Source organism: Bubalus bubalis, chromosome 5 (genome assembly GCF_019923935.1).
Source record: "Bubalus bubalis isolate 160015118507 breed Murrah chromosome 5, NDDB_SH_1, whole genome shotgun sequence".
Taxonomy (NCBI): domain Eukaryota; kingdom Metazoa; phylum Chordata; class Mammalia; order Artiodactyla; family Bovidae; genus Bubalus; species Bubalus bubalis.
In genome coordinates, this window is record NC_059161.1 from 117,615,167 (window position 1) to 117,642,000 (window position 26,834).

General features: G+C 48.6%; 1 protein-coding gene across 4 annotated transcripts in view; it reads right to left on the reverse strand.

Annotated features, from left to right (window-relative positions):
* SNX19 (sorting nexin 19) overlaps nucleotides 1-20,833 on the reverse strand; it is a 32,272-nt gene extending 11,439 nt beyond the window's left edge. For 2 of the 4 annotated variants that reach the window (XM_044943576.1, XM_006061689.3), the window contains exons 1-8: nucleotides 19,151-20,833; nucleotides 16,978-17,116; nucleotides 15,604-15,704; nucleotides 15,382-15,501; nucleotides 13,347-13,477; nucleotides 12,090-12,186; nucleotides 11,424-11,604; nucleotides 8,545-8,674 (exon numbers count right to left, since the gene is read on the reverse strand). In XM_044943576.1, coding sequence (XP_044799511.1) covers nucleotides 8,545-8,674; nucleotides 11,424-11,604; nucleotides 12,090-12,186; nucleotides 13,347-13,477; nucleotides 15,382-15,501; nucleotides 15,604-15,704; nucleotides 16,978-17,116; nucleotides 19,151-20,824 — 2,573 coding nt within the window. In that variant the 5' untranslated portion in view covers nucleotides 20,825-20,833. Of the gene's footprint in view, nucleotides 1-2,181; nucleotides 2,891-8,176; nucleotides 8,204-8,544; nucleotides 8,675-11,423; nucleotides 11,605-12,089; nucleotides 12,187-13,346; nucleotides 13,478-15,381; nucleotides 15,502-15,603; nucleotides 15,705-16,977; nucleotides 17,117-19,150 lie in introns of those variants that run through there. The other 2 variants (XM_044943577.1, XM_044943578.1) reach the window with 2 other exon arrangements.
* Between the last annotated feature and the right edge of the window lie 6,001 nt (nucleotides 20,834-26,834).

Genomic DNA, 26,834 nt, shown 5'->3' on the forward strand with positions numbered 1-26,834 from the left:
GAATAACGTAGCAGGATATTTGGGTAAAAAATGGCCAATGGCAAAGGTCTGGCTCCCTTTCTAAAAAATATGGAACAAGGAGTCGCTTGGGGGCTCTGTGCTCATGGGATAAAGAGAGTCTGATCGCATATGGAGATCTTTAGAAATCTGTTCTAGACCGAGCATCATGACACTCAGGATTCCAGTTTCAAAGGTGATCACACAAACCTATGTCCCTCTGAAGGCCTTCAGGACAACTATTCTCAGCCTCACACTAGGCTGTCATCAATGCACCATAAACCAGCTCTGAGATCAGGGCTAACAGAAAAATCAGCCACACATTTTTGATACCTGCCTGTTTTTCGTGTGGCCCCAGTAAGAGCAACAGCAGGACACGTTCCGCACAGTAAGTTACTCCCTCCTTGTTTCTTGGAATCTCTCCTAGTCCAGAGTCTCCCATCTGGAAGAGGCCATCAGAGTTTCCACCCCAATACCACACATAAAACTGATCCATACCCTTCCGGGGAAGCAAAGCCCAGCGGCCAGAAGAGCCGCGAGGCTTCCCGCAGCGCTGCAGCAGCGAGTGAGAGCAGCACTGCAGAGCCGCGCGGGCTGGAGGCTGGCCGGGCCACAGGGAAGTGCGAACAACCGAGCTCTGAGTTCCTTCTTAACGGACTGACTCTGGCCCTGCCTTCTGTACAAAGCTGCTGAGATCAAAGGAGAAAACGTCAAAGTGTTTGTGAAAGTGCCTGTGTGTTTGTGCGTGTGTCAGAGAAAGGCTTCTCTGGATCCTCTTACAAAGCTCTACCAGGTCTAGGGAACTAAACGAAGGGGCTAAGGCGTGAGCTCTGCATTTCATGCTTTAGTTTCCCCTCTGTAAGACTGACTCTCCTGGCGGGCTCAGGGATGTGTCAGAACAGTGAACCACCTGAAGGGGCGGGGGTGAAGGAAGAAAGAAGCTGGCTGACAGAGTCAGGGGCACAAAGGAGAGGGCGCACAAGCCACCTCCGGGCCATGGGGCGAGACAGCAAATGCTGCATCACTACCCCGCCGCATCACTACCCCACCGGGGTGACGACTACAACCGCAGCTCCCTCCAAGCCTTGCGAACAGGGATTGTTTATCCTGTGCTGCCACCTGGAGTCCACATGGAGGACTCACACCTAACTGCCCCAAGCAGGAGGAGTCCAGCAGGCTGTCCATACTCTCTACACTCACACTCACACACACACACATTCAGAAAGGGGCTGGCTGAAAATACGCAAAACATGTTTAAAGGCAACTATTAAAAGTAGAAATAATGTCCGTTTCCCTCTTTAAAAATGTTCCAGTGTCTGGAACATTCTTTACCCTAAACCATTCTAAGGGATTCGTCTTGCAAGGTCTAACTTTATTAAACACTTTCCTCTCTAAACCCTACCTAACAATTACCCTCAAGAATCCTTATGACTTTTTAAAACTGTGTTTATGGTCTATACTGTGTTCTTTGACCTTACACTGTTCAGTATTTCTAATGGATTCTTATGGGTTATTTATTTTCTTAGGCTGAAGGGACCTTGATGGATAAAAGGCCTGAAGAGCTAGCAGTCAGCAAGTCAACATAGTATCAAATCTCACAAAGACTTTTCAAAAATTATTTATAAAGAGGTCACCACAACAAGAACTAAATAAAATTAGTTTCCTAGAAAGTAAAGTGTTGGGAGTACCTGGGTTAAAAGGTAGTTCCCTGGTTCTGAAACACTGGATACGACTTGGGAAGATGTTAAGTAGGAATGTGAGGACAGGACAGAGTTCATAGACAGCTAAAACAGAGGAAGACACCCTAATTTGAAGGATGCAGAAAAGGCCATGTGTCTCACAGGGTGTTTGCTCCTAAGAGATCACAAAGCGAGCTCACTACAAACACCTCAGCAAAAAACCATTGCAATGTAAACAGATTCTCTATCCTACAGCAAATGTGTGACCGCCCTAGGGAACAAGAGTCCCCAAGGAAACGGGACGTGGGGCTTGTAGAGACGGACAAGAACTCACATTTACTGATGCCACCGGATGGCAGGCATGCAACGAAAGTCTTCATCAGTTCATGAGCAAGGCACTGTTACTCCCACTCGGAGTAACTGAAGCAAAGGTGAGTCAGAGACAGCAAGCCTCAAGGGAAGATGTGAATTCAGATCTGTGTGACTTCAAAGCCCATATCCTTAGTTTCACACATGGAAGGACAGAGGGTGAGAAAGCAAAGCAGCAGGAGAAGCTTCCAGAAGGTCCAAGCTTAGGCAGGAGGCCCATGATGGCAGAGGGCACTTTGTCCCTCTGGAGAAGAAAGAGAAGGCCGCTGGGGTGGGAGATAGCCCGAGGCCCAGCCATGACGCTGGGGGATGGGGAGCAGCTGCCCAACTAAAGAGCTGTGGGGGAGACAGGCAAGGGGGTTTCTCTTACATCTGTGTTTCTCATCCCAGCAGCGCTGGGGAACTCCCGAGATTCTCACTAGTGATGAGAAGAGAGACCGATTCAACCAGAAGGGCAAGTGATGTTCATTCATTTGGCAAAAACTTACGAAGCACCCTCCATGTACACAGCTAAATGCCTACAGCAGGATGGTGAGTGAGACGAGTGCCTGCCCACCAGATGCTTGCAGTCTGAACCTGTCCTAAAACCTGTTTCAGGCTCCTCTTTGTAGTTATAGATAGGCAAGAGATGGCAATAATTTGACTTGGAAAAAAGGTTTTGATGCTTACATATGTCATGATGCTCTGGTTTTAACTGCTGCCAATTCTGCACCTGTGAGTGTACGAGACGGTAGGAGCGTATCCCACACACGGAGGTGCAAACGCACACCGAGCTGTTACAGCTGTAAGGACGGATTCAGGTTGAAACTCTCGGCAGACAACAGGAAAGGCTGGGTGCTTTGGTCCTATCATGGGTAGAATAAGAGACACCTAAGAAATACGGCAGGGAGGGCACTCATAAAACTGGAGACCACTGAAGCCTATCCTGACCGAGTCTACGAAGTCAGAGCTCCCCTTTTCCAAGGTCTAGTGGAAAAGGTGGGGGGCAAGTAGTGTTCCTCTCCCTAAGGAAGCACGATACAACCTGAGCAAAGCCACTGCTGCAGAACATAGACGTCAGCCCCTCAAATCCAGGCCAGCACTGGAACTAGAAGGGGCAAGGATGTAATCAGACAGGAAAACTAGACTTGGTTTGAGATCATTTTGTAGCTCTTGCAAACAAACGCATTTTTCAATAGAAGCTGTGCACAGAAAGAGCTCAGGTGTAAGGCAACACAAGGCACCAGAGCTGAACTGAAAGAGAAATTTATGGAGCAAAGGAAAAAAACCCAGCATCTGTGTCTTGAGAAACTGTGAATCAGAACTATGATAACCCTTTTCTGATTGCGAATAGGACGTAGAATAGAGATACTAAAGGGAGACTACATAATTTCTGATCCAGGAGTGTTTAAGAATAAAACACGGATGGAAATGAATTTATATGCTACCATCAAATATGTGTGTCTCTTGGACAGAAGTAGGACATGGCACTTTCAGGTGAGGTCAGTCCTGTGGCCACTGCCTCATGGGGAAGCTTGCTCAGTGAGGAGGCCGCAGGCGGTGGCAGGAAGGGGATGGGCTTGAAGGCCAGGGTGACTTGGGTGGAATCCTGGGTGTGGCCCTTATTATAATTCTGAGAAGGTTACTTAATCTAAATAACACTTTGCTCACTTAAAAAATACACGTCTACCTCAGAGAACTGAATTGCTCCTTAGTATATAAAATCCACGCCCGCTTACCTGATGTAGTATTTAGTCAATGTCAGTTCCTTTTTGGTTGCAGCTGCTCATGCCCTTTCAGTGGTGGGCCTGGAGCTGCCCGTTAGACATAATCAACGTCAGGAAGACGGTTTATCTATCTGCTATTTAGAGAGGCCCACCGGGAAACAGGCCCCTGAACAGATTCCACTCAGAGAACACCTGAAGTTGTGGAGTGACCAGAGAGAATGGATGACAAGAGTATTCTTGGTCATCCAACTTGTAACTGCCCGCTGCCAGCACCGCCCTCTCCAACAGGCGCATACGCCACCCATACGCCTTCTCCTGACCCTCCCTGGGAGATGACTCGTAGAGACCTCTCCCCTCGGAAGACAATTCCATGCCCTGGTGCAGGGTTCGGAGCTTGCCACTGAATTTTCTCCTGGACCCACAGCATGCTCCACAACATAACCTGACATATTCTTTTTCTTCTTCTTCTCTATCTACTTCCTGACTTCGTGTACTTTTCTACTTGCCTACATCCACAGGTCACACAACTTTCTTTTTTTCCCACCCTTCTGCCACACTGCTCTGTTCCCACGTGCCCTCAATACGCACACATGCTCATTCGCTCACTCACTCACTCATTCAATCACACTCTTTAAGAAACCCTGACGCAGACACAGACACCAGGAATGTGTCTGCTGCCATCTCTGGGGCCATGGGGAGGGCAGGGCCACGGGAGGTGGCACTCGTGTACTCTCCTGCTAGCCTGGCTCATATTTTTATCATGGCTTTGCTCTGGGCACCCAGGCGGGGATCTGGGCCAGCTTCTTCTCATTCCTTTGCTCTACATCAGGACTCCAGAATAATCTCACCCTTGACCGTGGCTGGATGCTCCTGCCCCACACCTTCTCCCGTCAATGGAGCACAGTTGTTTCTCCTCTCTCTCCCTTCCTCCCACCCAGCGTCTGAGTGTTCCAGTCCCTAAACCTGAATCTGACGCACTCAGAGACACTGTCAGCTTCTCCTGCTTTCTGAATGAGTGGTCTGCATAAGCTGGATTCACACCTTGGCTTAGACTGCTCCCCCACCCCTCTCCCCTCCTTTTGACTCTAACTCCAAATAAGGAGCACTCCCTCTTACATAATTGGATGTTCCCAGCACAGAAGCTGACACATGAGGTCAGGCGCGCATGCGTGCAGACTTGCCTTTGACTTAACAATGCCTTTTTTGGGCATCTAACTTCTCCCCAGCTCCCTTCCCCCACACTCTCCACAGTATCAACAATCAAGGGAGATTTACGCAGTTGGCTCAAACTCTTCCAACCTTGGCTTGGAAGGAGGGGTCATGAGGTTGAATTTACTCTTTTCCCTCGCAGGCCAGGGACAGAGAGATTGGGCGGGGATGTGGGGGAGGGTGGCGTGAAGACTAAATATGTGCAAGAGAGGGAAAAAGTGACAGTATGCATGCTTTGGACCTGGGAGCAGTCCCTGGCGTCCTAGGCAGTTATGTATATGGGCCTTTAGAGGGATCAAGGAGAATACAGAAAGCTGGAAGCAGAAGAAATGAACTTGTCTTCTTGGAGATGATAATGCTGGAGGTTGGACAATGATGACATTTTTAAAAGGAGAAGCGTCTAACTTTAGACGCCGTCCATGATGGCAGTGCGTCCAGCTCAACCAGAAAAGTTGTGGCAGGTACTCGTGGCATCAATATCGACTCTCCTTCGCTTTAGAACTTGGAGAATCCAGGTGCTCTGCAAATGGATGCAGCTTATCGGCGTGCTGTTTCAGAGAGTGAGCAACTATGCTGCCTCCTGGGCCTCAGTCCTGGGGACAGACTGGGAGAGGTCCACCCTGACCCAGCGGGGACCAACCACACCTCTCTGAGGGTAGTAAGGACAGGTGGAAGGGGTGCTGCAGCTTTGGGGAGGTATCACATTCCAGAGTATGTGCTTACCAAAGCAAAGAGAGCCCAGGAATGCAGCACTGCGCCGGCCTCTTTAAAAATAAAATGCAAGCTGTCCAGGGGACAAGTGACACAGACTGGCTTTAGTGTGCTGCAGAGGACTCTGTGTCGTGTGTGAGTGGATGCACATTCAAATGCAATTTTCATTTTACAAGCTGACTGGCAGTCTCCTCCTGGGGAATATGGACTGCTCTGAGTCAAAGACTTGGGGGCTGGCTTTTATCTTTTCAAGTCATAGGGCAAACGTCTGATCCTGCAGCTGAACATCAGACAAACCTGGGTTTAAACGGCCTGTACATCCTTACTAGCTCTGTGATCTTGACTGAACAATCATGATTCTTTGCAAGCCTTAGCTGCCTCACCTTTAAAGTAGGGATTATAAGGCTTCTTTCACAGGGCTTCTGAGGGGATTAAATGATGTTGGCACAGTGTCTGCACAAAGTCAGCTCTCCACAGATGCTGGCTGGATGGTGGATCCTGAAGCTAGTAAGACCATCAACGCCTACACTCTGAACCTGAAATAAGCCCTGTCTCTTCCTTGGGGAGCCGGCACTCAGAGCTTGCTGGTAGAGACCACGGGCCACAGGCTCAGGTCCTCTGAGCCTCTGGAGGGGGCTCTGGGAGAGATTCCTTCTCCATGACCTCCTGACTGCTGTCTTAAGGAAGCTTCAAGAACAATGTGACCCAGCACAAGATACTTGAGAAGAAGGTCAAGTGTACCATTAAAAAGCTGGGAATAATGCTTTATCGAGAAGATGCAAGACCGTGAACAGAGGAAGATGAGGCTCTTTATTTAAGTCTAGTTTGTAGAGGCCCAGGGCGAGGACGGTGTCAACAGCTGGGTTCCTATTTCTGCTGCAGCTCATACAAAACTAAATGGTCTTAAGAATAAAGTTCTGACAGGAAGAGATATGAGGCAAGTCAACAAGTACAAAATGCCACCACCTGAAAACATCTAGGGCGAACAGAGGTTAACAGACCACAGTCATGGAGAGCTGTCTGGAAGTACCTAGACACAAAACTCTGTTCTTCTGCAATCCTCACTTTGCCTTCATTCAAATTCACTAACACATTCAAAATTTTTTCCCTTTAACAACAAAAAAAGGTGTCATCCATTTTTTTTTTAAGTGGAAAGAGAAGCAGCTCAAGGGGATTCAGCCATAAGCTCTCCCTCTGATGTTGTTTAGGGCATAAGCTACATTCACCAGCCAGCCATCCACCCAGCTAACCCGAGGTGTGGTTCCCATGCAACTGTCAGGGCACGGGGGTGGAGAGAGGAGGAACTGAGCCTGACTCCAGGCTCTTCTCGTGAGGAAGGGCAGCCCTGACTCCAGAAGCTCTGCATGCGGGGAAGCAGGAGTGCCTGGAGAACACTGCCGCCCCGGGACAGCACCTGTGCTGCAGGGGGGCCTGGGCGCTGCCTCCTGCTGTCAGACACACGGACGCTCTGGTCACGGGCACAAAGTCGCCCGGGAAGACCTCACAAGGTTGTACTGCTGAGCAGAACGGATTCTGTGTGGTTCAGAGAGCAGAGAGTAATAGGAGTAGTGGAAGCTGCAGCTGAAGACTGACCTGGGTGGGGCACCCTGAACTGGGAGGGAACTTGGGGCCACAAGCTGGAGGAATCAAACACAGAATCCACTTCTTATCCTTCCCTTTTTCTGAACTGCAAGTACGAAGACCCAACATTTACTGGAACACTTTCTATGCACCCAGACACCTGCAGACAGACAACCACAATGATTCCAGAGCTCAGAGCGACGACACACAGCGGAGCAGCGGTATGCTGCGGTGGATAAGCATGCGGCTGTGGAACACCCGGGGGGCCTGCGCCTCCACCAAGCACTCTCTTGGTGAACATGGATAAAGCCCTCCGTTCTCACCCTCATTAAACCATAAAATATGTGAAAGGAGGGACCGTGTCTGTTTTGTTCACTACTGACCAGACCTTAATATTTTCTCAATGAATAAAGGAAAATGACCAAGACAGTTGCCCAGTAGGAAAGTTAATAATAGATCTCCTACTTATTGTAGAATAGATACATAATTCTTTTTAATAAAACTGTTAATTTCAGAGTGACCTATTAGCATGAGTCACACGCTAACAGAAGGGTTCAGGATTTGGCTCCCGACTTTGGGATCTGCCAGGATGTCTCACACGGGAGAGGTCAAAGCATGAGCGGCCACAGCTCAAGCGCTGTGTGTGTCTGCCTGGTTCAGAGACAGGGTTCCTGGACTCCTGCAGCTGAGCAAAGCTTGCATCAGTTTCATGGTTAGAAAGCCAGCACTAGAAACTCCATCTGCGTACCAGTTTTTCAGGAAATTCAACTGGTGCTGGAATTATACAACCCAAGTTTCAAATCTCAGTATCCTTTTCCCCACCACCATGCGTCAGTGCTTCTTCAGCTGTGACCATGTCCACCCCTTCTGGAGAAACTAGTCTTTACTAGGAGAGCACACGATGGTTTTTCTCTTTTCTTCCTTGTTGTTGGTAGTCACGGTGACTGTACACTGTTGGTGAAGAGACACGTACGTCCACTAAAGTGAGAGGTACAGGGCCTGGGGGTAAACTGGGGGAGAACGGACCCCAGCGGAGGAGGAGCTCAGCTCAGTGCCTGAATTCAGGGGATGATGCCGGGGGTCCTGCAAGAGTAGGCCTGTCCACACCTCAGACAACCACGTGATGCTCTGCAGCTCGTCACCCCACAGCCCTGGACACAGGTTCTCTCTTCTCTTTTGGCTGCAGGTCTCCTGGACTCTACGCTTTCCCTCTCTAGGGCAGAAATCAGGAACCACCTCCAACCTCCGTCTAACCTGAGACTCTAACCTGAAGGGGCACCCAGCAGGCCTACCTCTGGATTAGGGTCCCGAAGACAAGATGAAGAACCTTCTGCACGCTCTCTGTACACAGCCATCGCCACTGTTCCATGAGCAGCAAGACAAGCAGGTCCAGGGCTGTGTCAGCCAACTCGGTCTCTGTTCCTGGGGATGAAAGGGCATCTGGAGTAACCCGGAAGAGACCTGCACTCGAGGACATGTTTCAGGGCCCTGGGTCTGCTCCACCTTTATGTCAAGCATCTCACATTTGTGTCATCTATCTGTATTCAAGTCAAGAGACGTTTACTGCATCTCTACAAAGTTCAGTGGCAGGTTCTGTCTTTCTTTACAATTTATGTTCCTAAGTCACTGAGTAATTTTTTATCTATAAAATCTTTGATTTTATAGGTAACTATTTTGCCTACTTTCCTTCTGGTTCTTCTGGTTTCCTTTCTGGTTCTTCTGTATTTCCCCTAAGCAGCTGAACACATTTTGTTCCAAGTAAGTGCTCACAACTGGTGACTAACTGGAAGTGGCAAGGCCCGGTCCCTTTCCCTTCCATCCACTCGCCTCTGCGGGGCAGCAGGGAAATGTGCGGGGCAGCAGATGTGGGACTTGTTTTTCGTAAGCAAGTGGCTCTGAAAGCAACTCCATTACACGGAGCTGAGGGTTAGGATCCAGGAGGTCTCAGTTTGATTTTGAGATAACATGTGGTTCTGGGAAGAACACTGCACTTTTGGTAAAAGGCCATGATGATTACTCACTTCTTTCCTGTTTCAAAGACGGAAAGGGTCACAGACACGCTCATACTCACGCTAAGCAGAACTTTTTAAAACAGATGTAGTTTATGGATGGAAGCGTCTGTTCTCTAACTCTGTTCATGGGGTCCCCCATCGCCTCTGACTTGCCTTCCAGGAGACTGCCCCAGAACTACAGAATATTCCTGAAAAAATCCTCTTCTATCTGGTACTACAGCTGTGATTAAAGTTATAATTAATCATCAACAGTAACTGTATTAGTCTAGGATCAGTGGGTTTTCTCTGTGCAAGCGTGCCCAAGCACAGCTCACTTAAGGGTTCTTATAGAATGTGAACGATGTCAAACTTGGATAAATGTGCTGGAACTGAAGCTTACTTTCTTCTTAATCCTTCTTAATCTTAATTCTTGTATATATTCTCCTTTTTTTTCTGTCATTCAAGGGGGCATAGGAGCTGATGTGTCTGCTTTCTGGTTATTTGTTCAAAATGTGATATTCAGTTTCTTGGAAAAATAGCATTCCTCAATCTCCCTCTTCAATTCTCTTTTCTTCGCAGGTTTAGCATTTACCTAGAGTTGCAGTCCATGCTAGAGCAACCCACTCCAGTATTCTTGCTTGGAGAATCCCATGGCCAGAGGAGCCTGGCGGGCTGCAGTCCATGCGGCTGCAGTCGGACACCACTGAAGAGACTGAGCATGCACACACGCAGAGCTGCCACCATGTGGCGACAAGGAGCACAGCAGTAACAATGAGTGAAAGCAACAAGGGCCCAGGTCCTCTTGGTGAAAGTGGTAAATTATCTATCATGCGAGCACGTGGAGTCTCTCAGGGCTCAAAGAATGGCACAGGAATAAATGATGTCTTTAGGGTGATAATGCACAACATTTAAAGATTTGATTTTGGCTAGAATTATATTATCTTACCCATTCCATCTCATCTATAATTTCTCATAGTTCTCTTGATGCTTTTGCTCTCATAACACATTTACTTAACCAGAGAGAAGTGTGTGAACAGCTGGGGTTGTAAACTCCATTTTTCATAGAGTTGAACTGAGGTCCACAGTGCGGACTGACTGTGGGTGTCTGAGAAACAATAGTGAAGTCAGCCTTTTTTCCTCTTTTGGGCCCAGGATTTTGTGATCTTTTATTTGCAAGGGATGCTTTTGTTTTGTAGGATTTGAAAGACTTTGTTCTTGTAAGTTCTGGCACAGCAAATCTACCAGTATCCAGGCCTCCTAATTCTCCCTCTGCAGAGAACACTGCACCTCCAGGAAGCATGACTGCCCTGCCTCAAGCTCCTGAAGACAGAGCGGTGGCCTTACCTGGTCTTCCTCTGCTCCACCCTGGTAACCAGGCGGCATTGTTGGCCACGGCAGTAAACACAACAGAAGGAACAGATCCAGAGGAAAAGAGAAATTCCATTTTGTGCATGCTGTATTTCAGCTGCCCTGCAGTACATCTGGGCTTCCCAGGAGGCACTAGTGGTAAAGAATCCAACTGCCAATGCAGGAGACACACGAGATGTGGGTTCAATCCCTGGGTCAGGAAGATTCCCCTGGAGTAGGAAATGGCAAGCCAATTCCAGTATTCCTGCCTGGGAAATCCCATGGACAGAGGAGCCTGGCAGGCTACAGTCTATGGCGTTGCAAAGAGTCGGACACGACTGAGAGACTGAGCATATGGTACACCAAGGTGGAGATTTTCGGTAGGCAAGTGGAAACCCACCTCCAGGACTGAGGCATCGCCAGCACACGTTAGGGTTGACACCAATCAACAGAGAAGCTCACAGGACAAGTGCACAGAGTAGGGACAGAATGAAGCTCTGGACGGCTGAGGAGCCAACAGAAGGGACAGAGGAGGGAACACAAGAGAGACAGGAAGACCAGAAAGTGGCACCACAGACACCAGAGAAGACAGTTTCTAAACGAAGGGAGCAATCCAAAGATAATGCCAATGTACATTAGGAACAACTGAAATAATCACACTACTATTAATAGAAACATGGATCTTATCTTGCTGGACTGGACGCCCTGCTTATGTCCCGAGTTCTTCTGATCCACTCAGCCCTGGGATTGTGCCATTCTGTACCCTGGCACCTGACAGAGCCACCCAACGGTCACAATCCAGTGGACACACCGGGCTCTCCGCTGTCACTCACCTGGATCACTGCTGCTGAGGCCTTGGGCTGGAGCAGCAGCATCTGACACGCGACCGTCCACACACCCCTCAGCAGTCTGTTCAGAATCTCTTCCAGGAGCATCTGCTGGCTGAGCTTCTAGTAACTTTGCCTGTTTTTCAATAAAGGATTCCATCCCAGACACGGAGAGGGTCTCTGACTCCTGAGAAGAGAGAAGGGGCTGTGTCACAGGCAGGGTGCAGGGAGTGGGGGGCACCTATGGCTCCCGTTGCTTCCCTGCACGTGTCTCGAGTAGAGGACCCCACTGACCCTGTGACCACTTAAGGAAAAGGTGCTTGTTTTAACCTAAACTGCAAGGAGAACAATGCCTCTGTAGTCTCGTTTGCTACAAAAATCATGTTTCCTTCCAGGAGCTGGCTTTCTCATTCTATCACCTATTATCCCAAGGCTACTACCCTTGAGAAGCCCACCACCCTTGAGAAGCCAACTGGCCAGCCCAGAACTCATAGGAATTCCAAACCAGTCTGAGAAAATGCTCCTAGAATAAAAACCAGAGACCCAGATGTCGGTTGAGTCCTTTAGGAAGGCACCAAAGACCTTTCTGATTCTGGAGAACATCCCAACTGCCTATAATGGCAGGATTGACCTCCTAACTGATGATCCCAAGAATTCTGTAGGGATTCTCACCACACCGCTGTCCTGGAGACAGTAGAGAACCTTCTCGTGTGCCTCAGTTATATTCAGTGCTGGAGCAATTTTACTGGATGAGAACCTCAATCTGGATCTGGTACAGAAACGAAGAGCAGAAATAGTGTGTAATTCATGGTCTTGATCCCCATACGAAGGGCTGACCAAGTATTAATACCTCAAAACAGGCATGTCCACACTTATTCTTGGAAGCTTACAGTGGTCAGAGTTGCCAAGAGATGCCTCACTCTGAAATCCCCCAAACAATATTCTTACACACACTGCAGCTCTTGCACTGAGCTATGCTTACAACGCGCCTGTGGAAGGGCTTTTGTCAACGTAAAATAAGGACTTGTCCGTCACAGTTGTATCCCACAGGCTAGAAGAGTGGTTAGCACATACTGTGCGCTCGTTAAAAATTTGTTGAAAGTTAAATAGACAAGTGCCACAGACCAAGGTTGCCCTTGCTCTTCACACCTTTTTGCACATCCACTATTCCCCTTGTGTTCCAGATAAAACCAGAGAGGGAATCACAAGGCCTAACCTCAATGTTTTAAGAAATAGGGTTCTTATAAGCACAGGCAACATGGTTACCCTTCAAAATATGGGCCCAGTGAGGGGGGAAAACAAAAGGCTAAGAATTGCGAGGGTTCTTGCCAGCCCATTAAGACATGAACACAGAGAAAAAGACAGTGAGACGCACACATAAACATTCTCCAACCCCCTCCCTCCCACCAGCACTCTCTCTCTCTCTGTAATGGCCCAGATACATACAGCAAGTGCCCGAGAAGGTAAGTGTGGTGCCCTTCCTCCCCACCTGCTGGCTGTGAGAGCTGCCAGTGCAGGCTGGAGCAGCAGCAATAACCACTGACCCCCTGAAGGGGTCCCTTCTAGCCCATTCCTGTTTACGCTAGTGTACCCGACTCCTGAGCCAGAAACCATGACAAACAGAGATCAATGATAAGCCTTAATTCTTAAAAGAAATGTTTCAATTTCCCAAGCGGGGTGGGGGAGAACATACATATTCTAGAGTTTTCCTTCTAGTCAAAATTCCCTGGTCAGTTTGGGCCCTGGATTCCCAGGGCAAGACCAACATGAAGCCAGGCTACCTCTGCAGGACCTTGGGCTTGCTACGCAGTCTGACTTTGCATAAAAACAGGCACAGATGACCCCTCCCCTCTATTCTAGGACCTCAGAGCAGGGATGGGCCTTGACTGAAAACCGGAGATCCCCTGAGAATTGGGAAGGGTGTCTTACTTGGAAACCTTCTTGCCTTCTGTCTGGGGCTTATTTTCTGTCTCAGCCTCACTCAGCTCCTCTGTAGGGCTCTGGGGCTCAGAGCGAGGGAACGCGGTCTTCAACGTGTCCACGATAGCACTCACCACCATCTGCAGGGGTCACAGATGGGGGGTTAGACAGGCACCACCGAGCAGCAGCAGCTGTCTCAAGGTGCTTTCTGCATCCTGGACGAGCAGCCAGCTGACCTGTCTAGCAGGGCCCTATCCATCCACATGGTCAGATACCAGCTAATGACTCAATGGCAACTCTCTCCCCTTTCCTCCACAGCCATGAAAATCTTCTTCCTCACAGAGTTAAGACAGACGATGGATTCCATGGGAAAAGAAGGCAAAACAACATGACAAATAAAAATATGGGAGTTCTGCAGGCTGGTGAAATGCTTTTCACTTTCAATTTCTTTTTTTTTCATACAGAATGATTTTTAGTTTTCAAATTGATAGTACTTTCACCAAGATGTGACAAAGGGGAAGTGATACACGTAAGAATATACAAAGAAAAGGAAGAGTGAAAAAGATGATCAAAATAAGGAATAGTCTAAAAACATTTATGATATAAAAATGTGCAGCGCAATTCACTGTAAAAAACAACAACAACAAAAACTGGTTTTCCAGTTAGTTCAAACAATTCCTCTTCTTTAACTACAGAAAGAATGGCAAAAAACACTCAGGTTAAAGTTAAGGATCTGGAATTCATACAAACTTCTCTATTCATACGGATGAAATAAAACAATCTTTGCTGAAGAGTAAGAGCTATCTCTATTTCTCAGAATGAGAAAATAACATACAGATTTTTGCTAAAGAGAACGAACAAATGAAACCCTAAAATATCAGCGAGATGGAAGGAAACATTGACTTTTCCTTTAGTGACTCTCGCTATTAATCAACACTGCCGCTGGCTTTGTCTCATCCTGTGTTAGTCCTCCTTGGGGAGCACAGCTGGCACAGCCAAGGCAAGACTGACATGGTCAAGGAGGACCACAGTAGAGACCAGGGGACAGCAACTCAGGGAAAGAACATAGTGAACTGCATGGATGTGGAGAATGTAGCTGAGAAAATACAGTTCGCTCTCCAGATTCACAGAATGGTAGTCTGCCGGGAGAGCCCGTACCTGCTCACTCTTGTGTCATGAGCAATGAGTACAGCGTGTGGCTTTGAGTGGGCACCCAGGGGGCAGGTGTTGAAAAAAATCAGTGAAGGTTAAAAAAAAAAAAAAAAATCAGTGAAAGAACACATCAGCATGGGTGAGCAAACGTGCAAGGAACTCCGCGGTTTCACCGTGTTTATCCCTTCCTAGTTTGCAGTCTTCTCCTCATAGCAGTGAATGTCTCCGAACACCCCTCACTTGAAGTCCCACTTTATCATTTTATCCCCTAAAGTCTAGATTGGAAGAGGGAGACCCCCTCTTCGGCCAAAGAGTCAGCGCTTTCTAACCTCTTACAACACATGCATTTTTGATCAGCACAAACCTCAGACTTCTGTCCTGGAGACGTGAGAATCAGTGAGAAACCACTGCTCACAGGCTCCAGTGTGGTGCTCAAATGCTCTGCTACTGTCTCCAAAGGTTCCAAGATACCATTTGGAACCTTGTTCTCCAGCAGAGAATCACTACACAGATCTAAATCCAGCTCGGTGTCCTGCCTAAGGGCTCCATACTGAGTGACTAACGCTGGGAATGACCTTCATCGCCAGAAGAGGCCTTCCTGCTCCCGCCTGTCCGTGGAGATGTGAACCGACCCTTGTACCCTTCCCCTAAAATCACAGCGTCATGATACCACCAGGAGACCTGTGCACGCTTACAGCGTCAGGAGTACTGACGCTCACGGTCATTCAGCAATGATGCCCTCAGCAGTACTGGTAACAGGTCTTGAAAACCCCAGTCCATGTTCCACTTACTCCTCTGTGCTGCTCTCCCTTCCCCCGGCTCCCTTGCCTTTCAAACATGCCTCCCCCTTCCCTGCAAGAAACTAAGGCTGAACACCCAGTCCTGCTCATACCTTGTCTATTCTGGAGACCACAAACGGCTTCTTGACAAAGGCAATACGAGCATCTGTGTTGAGAGCAAGGAACTCCTGCATCTCCTCACTGTTCGCGATCTCAGGAATGGCACAGAGTTGCTGAAAAGACACAAGAAGGACTTCAGAGAGAAACTCCAGTCCCCAGGTCTCCCACCTTGGCCTGGGTGTCTGGTGGCTACAATGACAGCAGAGGATGCTGACCTTTAGAAACGATTCCAAGAGGCTCTTGCGGGCTTCCACCCTGTCACTGTCCATGTTTCCAAACGGAAGATCTGGAAAGAGCTTTTTAGGGCCCTTCACATCTTTAAAAAAAAAAGTTAATTGATTAACATTTACTAAGAACTATTCCATTTATTATCCATCACATATATAAGACACAGAAATGCAAATGTATTTCCTGGGGATTTTTCTCCTCACCTGCGAACTGAGCTGAGAAGTGACCTGAGGTTGGGGTGGGAGCTGGGTACCAAGGCCTGGGCCTCATCCCTTCAGAGTCCCTCCCCTGGGGCCTTCCCTCCATGCGAGTTTTTTTATTTCAGGAGTTAGAGATATAACCCAAGGACATAATACAGAGAGCCTACTTCCATTATTCATGATAATATTAAGGTATAAGAGGTCACTAGAGTAGGATGCATAACAGCCCTGAAGTCTAACTACCCAAGTTTAAATTTGGCTCCAATCTCTGCTGTAATAATGGCCTTAGGCAACCTGCTTAATCCTAGCTTTTTTCTGTAGAATGAGGATAATGATAGTATCTATCTTGTAGACTTTTATGAGAACTAAATGAGCTTAGTAGAGACCTGGGCATATATTTTCAGTATTAACTATTGCTATTAAGAAAGAAAACCTATAACTGAAATCCATGATTTATGCCACAACTTATTAAAAATGTTTATCTGAGTGATCATGGGCTTCCCTGTTGCTCAGCCGGTAAATAATCCGCCTGCAATGTGGGAGACCTGGGTTTGATCCCTGGGTTGGGAAGAGCCCCTGGAGGAGGACATGGTTACCCACTCGAGTATTCTGGCCTGGAGAATTCCATGGACTGTATAGTCAGGGTCAGACATGACTGAGCAACTTTCACTTTCACTTGGCATTTTCTTAAAAAACAGAGTAGCTGCTCAACAGCTTTTATGGTATGAATTAAATTTTATGTCTTCTTATTGTTCCTGTACCTTATGAGAACCAAACGGCACACCAAGAAGCCTTTTGTTAAAGGAAAGGCAGCAAGGATTTCTGGATAACAGTTTAATATTTAACAGCAACCAGTCTATGAACCTGTTTAACTTCTCACAGGCACAGGTGGAAATACGGAAGTTTCTTTTTTAAGCTTAAACTAGATGGGGCCCCAGAACAAAGCATTCAGAGGCAAAGCAGTACCCCGGAAAGCATGTCATGAGTGCTGCCCCGCACCAAAACCCCGAACACCTAAAAGCAAACAGAGGGAGCACGGGACCCTCAAGGCCGCATTCTCCCTTTCCACCCTCTTCACAGATAACAGGCCTCCAGCCTTTCAGATCAGGGTGGCTCGGTGCGAAAGGCAAGCAGGCATTCCGGGGCTGGGGAACTCCTGACTTTTGATGAACTTTCGGAGATCCGATTTCTCCTCCAGACGGGTCTGCAGGTTCAGGAACTCGCGGTAGCGGCGGTTCACGGTGTGGTAGGCCACCTGCTGCAGGCCGCCGCTGCTCTCGCCGTCGAGGGCCGTCTCATACTGTCGAGAGAACGTCTGTTGGCTGCACCAGCTCACTGGCACACAGTAAGCGCAGAGCAGGGTCAAGCGAGCACGCTGCTCCTGTTCTGTCCCTAGCCTCTCAGGCCCCACTGCCGCTCTAAGCTCTAACGAACAGCTCAAATCCCAGGGCGGGTGCTGTATGCAATGCGATGCCTTTCCCAACAGAGGTGGCCGAGGCGGTGGGAAACGAAGTTCCACTGCCTTTCACTCCTTCCATTTCAAAGTTCTCCCTGCAAACCCTGTTTACTCATAACCACTTTCAAATCCCAAAGACAGAGGATAAAACAGAAGGTATGACACTGATAGTGATACCGGCTCTCTTACCCCTAAATTATGAGGCTGGATGTTATAGGGAGACAACCATCTTGTCATTATTCTCAAACCAGTGATTATCTATATTACTTGAGGGAAGAACAAATAATCGAAAACAGCTGAGGAACAACAATCATTTGTTTGCCTGGACTACACTAAAGGAACATGTGTTTTTGTTTTGCTTGGGGCTGATTAATTATTATTCTTGGAGCAACACTGAATCTTTCTTTCCAAGGACAGATCATCTGTCTGTATGACGAGAAGACATGTGAAGACTGGAGATATTTTATGGGGTCACAGTCGGCTGTCTTCATATGTGAGGAGGGCTGGCATGTGGGAAAAGACAGCAGTGCTGAATGTCCCCCCAGAGAGAACGCCCCGAATGGCATGAAAGCTGCAACTTCATACCTACAGGGGGAGACTGTGTAAGATACAACGAATGCTGTGGGAGAACGATACACATGCTTGTTCTCATCAGGAGTAAGTTAGTGTTTCTGTCTGGTTAAGGTATTCTGTGGGCAAGCAATGGAAGAGTGGTGAGACTGAGGCTGGTGTCGAAAGCTTGTCTAGAGCCAGACAGAGGTGTTCCTTGTGAGTTGGAATGAGCAAAGCAGTCCCTCAGGCCAGTACTGAGAAGGAAAGGCCTAGATAAGAGATGCATGTGGAATTCAGGTGAGGGCTCTCACATCCGTAGCCCCTGGGAGCTAGGATGCTCTCTGTGGCTATTCTGCTCCATGAGGGACACTATATGATATGTCTCCAAACTTGGCTAGGCCTCAGAATCTCTTGGGCTGCAGAACCTGCTGTCAGAATATGGATTCTGACAGGTGCTAATGGATTCTGAATGAGAATTTCCCAAGAATGGGTCCCAGGATTACTTATTTTTTAAGAATACAACTTTCTGGGAAACTTGGAGGTAGCCTATATCAAAACCTGATAGCTCAGCTGGTAAAATATCCGCCTGCAATGCAAGAAACCCCAGTTCGATCCTGGGTCAGAAAGATCCGCTGGAAAGGGACAGGCTACCCTTTCCAGTATTCTTGGGCTTCCTTTGTGGCTCAGCTGGTAAAGAATCTGCCTGCAATGTGGGAGACCTGGGTTCGATCCCTGGGTTGGGAAGATCCCCTGGAGAAGGGAAAGGCTACCCACTCTGGTATTCTGGCCTGGAGAATTCCATGGACTGTATAGTGCATGGGGTCACAAAGAGTCAGATACAACTGAGCGACTTTCACTCTATCAAAATCAGCTTTAGGGAGCTGCTGCTTCAAGAACCCCCTTCTTATCGCTTCTGCCAAGCAGTTCCTACTACCACACTTAAACACCTCCAGGGAGAGGGACTTGCCACCTTTTGAGGTATATACAGGTAAACAACCTTCCTTTCTAAAACAAAGTATAAAGGATATTAGTACTTAAAAAAGAAATTAGCAAGAAGTAGTCTGGAAAGGATTTCTGGGCTGTATCCACTGGAAAAATATGATTCCCAGCACAGTGACAGCCCTGAGATTCTAGGACGGTCTGTGAGAGTGTCGTGGAAGCCTACTCTGCTTCACTCATGAGCTTCAGACCCTCCATATCGATACTGGTTGAATTAACCAGAGCAAACTAAGTAAGAGCAGACTTCCTCCTTCCAAACACTGGCCTCACCGACTGCTTTCCAAACCCATTCCCAGACCAGAGTGGTGACCATGCACTAAGTGTTACCTTCACCGTGTAGAGCGTGTATGGGTGGAAACCGGTGCCACTGTGCTCTCGAGCAGTAATGGTGCCGGTGATGCGAAGGTTCTGGATGACCACAGGGCCGTCTGGACTGCCCAGGGACTCGAAGTTGAAGGTGGCTGAGCTGAGGGGTCCAGGTGGAGAGGAGGAGAGCAGGACCTGTGGCAGACTGGAGTCCAGGGAGCTCCCACCATTGGTGAGATCCTTCTCTAAACACGAGGGGCGTGGGGGGCATATCCTCTCTGGACTGGGCAGCAAAGTTGAGAGACAGGCATCATTTCCCTGCTCTCCCTCCTTGTCCGCTGTGTCAATCTGGATCTCTGGGCAGGAATTCAGCATGGAGGCAAGCAGGCCTGGCTCTGTTTCTGTTCCTGGACCCTCCTCAGCTTCTGTTCCTTCTATTCCTTCGGGTCCCTTGCCATCCTTAGGCTCCAGAGGCTGGGAGCCCCCGAGGGCACACAGGGCATCCTGAATACTGGCAGAGAGGAAGGGGCTTGAGGTCATGAGCATGATGGTTTCTTTGCTCAGTTCAGACACCGGGGACTCCAGCTCTGCATCTTCTGACAAGAACAGAGGCTGCAGGAAATGAGAAGAGCTGTTTTCGACTTTTCTCTCCTCCAACACTCCCCCTAGATCTCCCTCCAGCGCTTCATGGCCTTCTTCAACGTCTGGGGAGGGGTGTGAAGGCCCGTCTGGCTCACTACAGCTTAGGAGCACTGGGGCTGCTGCTGGAGAAGGGGCTTCTGCGAGACCCTGGACCTCAACAATCAGCGGCAGAGATGTGGGCACTGAGGGCTGTTCCAGGGCACTGGCTGGGCAGAGTGGATTAGCCACTCCTGCTGGGTTAGTTCTGGCCTTGGAGAAGATGCCCACGAGTACAAGGTGGATCCAGTCCGGATCCGAGAGCTTGCTGATCAGTGGTAAGATGACGTTGCAAGTAATGAGTTCCACCACTATGTGCCTGCCAGTCCGGGTCTCCAAGTGCGGCTTCGGTACTAGTCCTTGAAGCAACACATTCACGATGCCACGTGTGTAGGTGACCTCAGCGCTGGGGCTCTGCACTGCAGGGTGTGGAGCGCTGGCCCGGCAGTAAGCCTCCCAGAGCTGGGAGGGCTCCCCTGGGCCACTCTGTTTCCCTGCGGCCTCCTTCGCCTGAATATAGCTCTGCAGGTGACAACCGCAGAGAGTCAGAACCCTCTGGGCAAGAGCATGGCTGTCCACCCTGGCCATCCTCCTCCGGAGCTCCTGGACCAGCCCTCGCATGGCTGCCTCCATCTCCTCCTCGAAGGCTGGCTCCTGGCTCACCGTGCGGTACCAGGACGACACGAAGTCCCGCATGATCATCCGGATGGTGCGGTCGATCTCCTGCTCCAGCTGCCTCTCAGCCTCGGGGTTTGGGGGGCAGACGGCCATTGGGATGAGGCGCTCCAGGTGCAGCCGCCCTGAAGCCCCCACGATGGCGTCAGAGCCCAGCCATCCTCCCAGCACCAGCAGCAACGCAGACAGAAGGCACAGAAGCCACACGTTGACCAGGAGGTGGATGACCAGGAGCCAGCCGAGTACGGCCCCCAGGGCCACCAGCTTCCGGCTACTCAGCAGGTGACTGACGCCGGGCCCGGCCGGGCGCTCCGGCGCCAGGATCTCCGTCTCTGTCTTCATGGCGGGCGGGCGGGGGCTCCCCGGACCAGAGCCTCCCTCCCTCACGTCAAAGCCAGGGATGGGGGCGCCGAATGTGGCGCGGACACAAGAGCCGGGTGCCGGTCAGGCCTGGGCCGGGTCGCGGGCCCTAACGTCCTACAGGCAAGGCCGGGCGACAGGGCCAGCTCGGAGGCTCGGCCTCGCCGCAGCCCCGTCCAGCCGGGACGCTGCCCTCGAGGAAGACTCTGCGTCCTTCATGGTGCGGGGTCGGTGACCTGCGGCTTCAGAGACCGGGCAGGGCCGTGGGCCCACCGAATATTTAGTGAGTCCACCATCGAGGTGCCCGCAACCGGCTCGCGCACCGCCCGCCTGAGCCTCGGCGCCAGTGAAAGCGGTGGCGTCTCCTTCGCCGCCTCGGAAGGGCCCTCGCCTTGCTGGGGAAGCTGGGCACCTAACCTCCCGAGCCCTGCTGCTGTTAAGGCTGCTGGCCGGCCGGGCGCCGGCGACTACTTCCGGGTCGACGTCAGTCGGAGCGGGGCGTGCGGGGAGAGCGCCGTGCGATCCGTTCCCCGGCTCTGCTCGGCGCTGCATGGCGCCGCCTGGTGGTGAGGAGGAGCGGTGACTGCACAGCGCGAACAGGTATGGTCCCTGAGATCTTGCAGAGCACTAGCTCGCCAAACAGGTGCCTAGCGGTGCGGATTTGGGAGCAGTCCTGCAGGTAATGCCCCTCCGAGACTCGGTGCGAGCTGCAGTGTTTAAATGAACTCTGCAAACACCTTCTACCGTTTAGGCAAACTCAGTAATCCAGTTTGTTTTAATTTCAAATGGGCATTTTTTCGATGGCCTGATACACTTTAACATTCACCCCACATTCCAAAACGCCCCTCTCTCATTCCCGGTGCTCAGCTAACCAAACTTGAGCTCAGGAATTGCAGAATACAAGGCATAAAACATTAATACAGAGATAGATGTATTCCTAAAATTTCATAATTTCTTCTTCTTCTTCTAAGCCGCTTCAGTCGTGTCCGACTCTGCGCGACCCCGTAGACAGCAGCCCACCAGGCTTCCCTGTCCCTGGGATTCTCCAGGTAAGAAAACTGGAGTGGGTTGCCATTTCCTCCTCCAGTGCATGAAAGTGAAAAGTGAAAGTGAAGTCACTCAGTCGTGTCCGACTCAGCGACCCCATGGACTGCAGCCTACCAGGCTCCTCTGTCCATGGGATTTTCCAGGAAAGAGTACTGGAGTGGGGTGCCATAATACTATATAACAAAATCATTTTTGTGCTTTGGGTTATTCGTCAGTAGCTTTACCCCGAGCAATCAAATCGTCTGATTATCTTTGTTCAGTCCCTGTGATAGGTGGTGTGGAGGAATAGAAGTGGTGAAGGGTCCTCAAAAACCTTGCAGATAACTGGGGAGATGAGTTCTTGGGTCCCAAGTGAATATTTAATAACACAATTCAGTATGGGATATGGTGAAATGCAAATTATTATATGCATGAGGGTTGCAAATTATTATACAGTGGTTTGTAGCAGTGAAGGGGAACCTCACAGAGAGGGGATCTTTCTGCTGCCTCTTCAAGGGTGTTGTTCAGTCCTGAATTGTTCAGCAACTGAACAACAGTCCTGTCCAATTCTCTGCGACCCCATAGACTGCAGCACCCCAGGCTTCCCTGTCCTTCACCATCTCCCAGAGCTTGCTCAAACTCCTGTCCATTGAGTCGGTGATGCTATCCAACCATCTCGTCCTCTGTCATCCCCTTCTCCTCCTGCCTTCAATCTTGTCCAGCATCAAGGTCTTTTCTAATGAGTCAGCTCTTCGTATCAGGTGACCAAAGTATTGAAGATTCAGTTTCAGCATTAGTTCTTCCAATGAATATTCAGGACTGATTTCCTTTAGGATTGACTAGTTTGATCTCCCGGAGAAGACAATGGCACCCCACTCCAGTACTCTTGCCTGGAAAATCCCATGGATGGAGGAGCCTGGTAGGCTGCAGTCCATGGGGTCGCTGAGGGTCGGACATGACTGAGCGACTTCACTTTCACTTTTCACTTTCCTGCATTGGAGAAGGAAATGGCAACCCACTCCAGTGTTCTTGCCTGGAGAATCCCAGGGACGGGGGAGCCTGGTAGGCTGCTGTCCATGGGGTCACACAGAGTCGGACACGACTGAAGTGACTTAGCATCAGTAGCAGCAGCAGTTTGATCTCCTTTCAGTCCAAGGGACTCTCAAGAAGAAGACTTTCTTCAATACCACAGTTCAAAAGCATCAATTCTTCAGCACTCAGCCTTCTTTATGGTCCAGCTCTCACATTCATACATGAGTACTGGAGAAACCATCTTTGACTAGATGGACCTTTGTCAGCAAAGTAATGTCTCTGTGTTTTAATATGTCTAGGTTTGTCATGGCTTTTCTTCTAAAGAGCAAGCGTCTTTTGATTTAATGGCAGCAGTCACCATCTGCAGTGATTTTGGAACCCAAGAAAATAAAATCTGTCATTGTTTCCCCATCTGTTTGCTGTGAATTGATGGGACCAGATGCCATGATCTTAGTTTTTTGAATGTTGAGTTTTAAGCCAGCTTTTCCTCTCTCCTCTTTCACCTTCATCAAGAGGCTTAGTTCCTCTTCACTTTCTTCCATAAGGGTGGTGTCATCTGCATATCTGAGGTTATTGATATTTCTCCTGGCAATCTTGATTCCAGTTTGTGATTCATCTAGCCCGGCATTTCACATGATGTACTCTGCGTAGGGCTTCCCAGGTGGTGCTGGTGGTAAAGAACCCGCCTGCCAATGGAAGAGATGCAGGAGACGCAGGCTCAATCCCCTGGGTCAGGAAGATCCCCTGGAGAAGGGCGTGGCAACCCTTGCCTGGAGAATCCCGTGAACAGAGAAGCCTGGCATGCTCCAGTCCATAGTACTGAAGCCTCTTAGGACGCACACACATAATGAGTACTCTTTCCCACCTGTACCTGAAAAATACATATAACTGAAAATACATATAAAAAAAATCATGTAATAATTTTCTCTCTCCATCTAACTTTACCTCTTGATTTATCTGTGTCCCTGCAGTTGACATTATTTGTTTAAAGTCAGAGTCATATTTCATTGTATCAATGTATTACTTTTTCTTTATCCATTCACCTGTCCATGTACATTTGCTTATTTCCATATCTGGGCTATTTTGTGAATTGCTGTGGTGCATAATTGTGTGCATGAGTTTTCCAAAATCTGATTTTCTCCACATGCGCTCCCAGAAGTTGGACTGCCAGATCATATGGTTCATCTGTTTCAACCATTAAAATGCACAGCTAGATACGTCCTCACTAGCAACAATTACCAATAAAATTTCACCAGCACTATATAAGAGTCTTTTTTCTTCACCCCACTGTAGCATTTTTTGTCTCTAGACTTTTTTGAGAGTGGTCTTTTGGACTTCTCTATGGTGATAGATTGTCATTCTGATTGTCTTGTGTCTAATTATTCACCTAATTGAGAACCTTTTCTCAATTGAAAGAGAAGAGGTTCTCAAAAGAACCTTTTCTTACACTTTCTTAAAAAAAAATTATAGATTGTATTTACCTCATTCTTCAAGAGATGGGAATACCAGACCACCTGATCTGCCTCTTGAGAAATTTGTATGCAGGTCAGGAAGCAACAGTTAGAACTGCACATGGAACAACAGACTGGTTCCAAATAGGAAAAGGAGTTCGTCAAGGCTGTATGTTGTCACTCTGCTTATTTAACTTATATGCAGAGTACATCATGAGAAATGCTGGACTGGAAGAAACACAAGCTGGAATCAAGATAGCCGGGAGAAATATCAATAACCTCAGATATGCAGATGACACCACCCTTATGGCAGAAAGTGAAGAGGAACTCAAAAGCCTCTTGATGAAAGTGAAAGTGGAGAGTGAAAAAGTTGGCTTAAAGCTCAACATTCAGAAAATGAAGATCATGGCATCTGGTCCCACCACTTCATGGGAAATAGATGGGGAAACAGTGGAAACAGTGTCAGACTTTATTTTTCTGGGCTCCAAAATCACTACAGACGGTGACTGCAGCCATGAAATTAAAAGACGCTTACTCCTTGGAAGAAAAGTTATGACCAACCTAGATAGCATATTCAAAAGCAGAGACATTACTTTGCCAACAAAGGTTCGTCTAGTCAAGGCTATGGTTTTTCCTGTGGTCATGTATGGATGTGAGAGTTGGACTGTGAAGAAGGCTGAGCACCGAAGAATTGATGCTTTTGAACTGTGGTGTTGGAGAAGACTCTTGAGAGTCCCTTGGACTGCAAGGAGATCCAACCAGTCCATTCTGAAGGAGATCAGCCCTGGGATTTCTTTGGAAGGAATGATGCTAAAGCTGAAACTCCAGTACCTTGGCCACCTCGTGTGAAGAGTTGACTCATTGGAAAAGACTCTGATGCTGGGAGGGATTGGGGGCAGGAGGAGAAGGGGACGACAGAGGATGAGATGGCTGGATGGCATCACGGACTCGATGGACGTGAGTCTGAGTGAACTCCGGGAGTTGGTGATGGACAGGGAGGCCTGGCGTGCTGCGATTCATGGGGTCGCAAAGAGTCGGACATGACTGAGCGACTGATCTGATGTGATCTGATCTGATTTTCTTCTGATAGTTTGACCTACTTTGCATTTTCATTCTTTATCTCTGGAGATTTCATGAGAGCGAGTGTCATGAGGAGCCCAGCAATTTTTGTGAATATTAAGTACTAGAAGGAAAACCTTAAAAGTTGCTGTTGTGGGAAACTGCCACAGGACTGCAGGACACTGTCATGCCCAAAGGTGGCGACCCTGCCAATGAAAACTTTATAACAGTTTTAATTTGGGTCTGTACAATATTCTGGCACATACTTGAACCAACACCCCAAAACTTTAAGGGTGCTGTCTGCCTACCAACAGCATAGACAGGTTCCATCTTCTCCAGCCCCTGTTACCCTGGTATAACATATCAAACCTCAAAAACTCTTATCTGTTGCTATGAATATCATTTTTATTTTAGCTCAGTTTAAACAGAGAGGCAAAAACATCAGGGGGACTATTTTTTCAGGTTTCTTCAGGGAGAAAAATGAAACTTAGAAGACAAAGTGTGTGCAGTTAATGGGCTCCATGAGTCACTAATTGTTTGCAGGAATTTTTTCTCAAGTCTGACCTTTCATACATATAATAAGAAATACAGAATTAGAAGAAACTGATTAGAAATGATGGCTTGTTTCTACCTAGAAAATCTGAATACAAAGGAACCAACGGGAACCACAAAGATCAGGGTGCAAAGGTTTTAAGAATAGTTTAGGTTCACAAATAATAATATGCTTGTAATCTCAACAATACATTTTTCTCTGATAAAGAATATATTTTTCCAGAAGTCTTCCAGTGTGGCAGTCTCCTGCTGTTAAGCCTTGGATGCTGGAATCGGGCCACTTCCTGTCTGTCTTTACAGGACACTGGGCTATACTCTAAGAAATTCCTGGCTCTCCCCTGGATCCTGACCATCACGTGGCTACAGAAATGGTAACATTTTTGTTTTGCCAGTTGAAATGCTTAATGACACAGATTCCTTCAGTTTCCTGATGTGGGTGAAGTGTGGAGCCCAGCGATGATTTCTTATTCAAGAAACCCACATCCTAGTCCACACGAGGGTGAGCCTCCTCCAACAGTGAGACACCCTGTGCCTCTGGGGAGAGCAGCTTTAAGATAGTCTAAGCCTGACCAAGGTCTGTCTACATGAGAGACTTAGACCTCTCCAAGTCCTGTCTACACTGACGATGTTTACACGTGACCGTGTGCTTCTACAGTGAGAACATTCAGACCTGACCCTATTCTGTCTACACTAGGACTGGGGACCTGGGTAGGACCTGGCTTGCCTCTGTCCTGGAAAACTGCGCACCTGTGTCTGAATGTCAGCGCTCAGATGTCTGGGGTCTGGAGCTGAGGTGGCTGCTCTGGGCAATGTGCTCTTCTCTGGGGGGGCTCCGTGGCCCTCCCGGGGTCAGGGCTGCGGTGGGCTCTTAG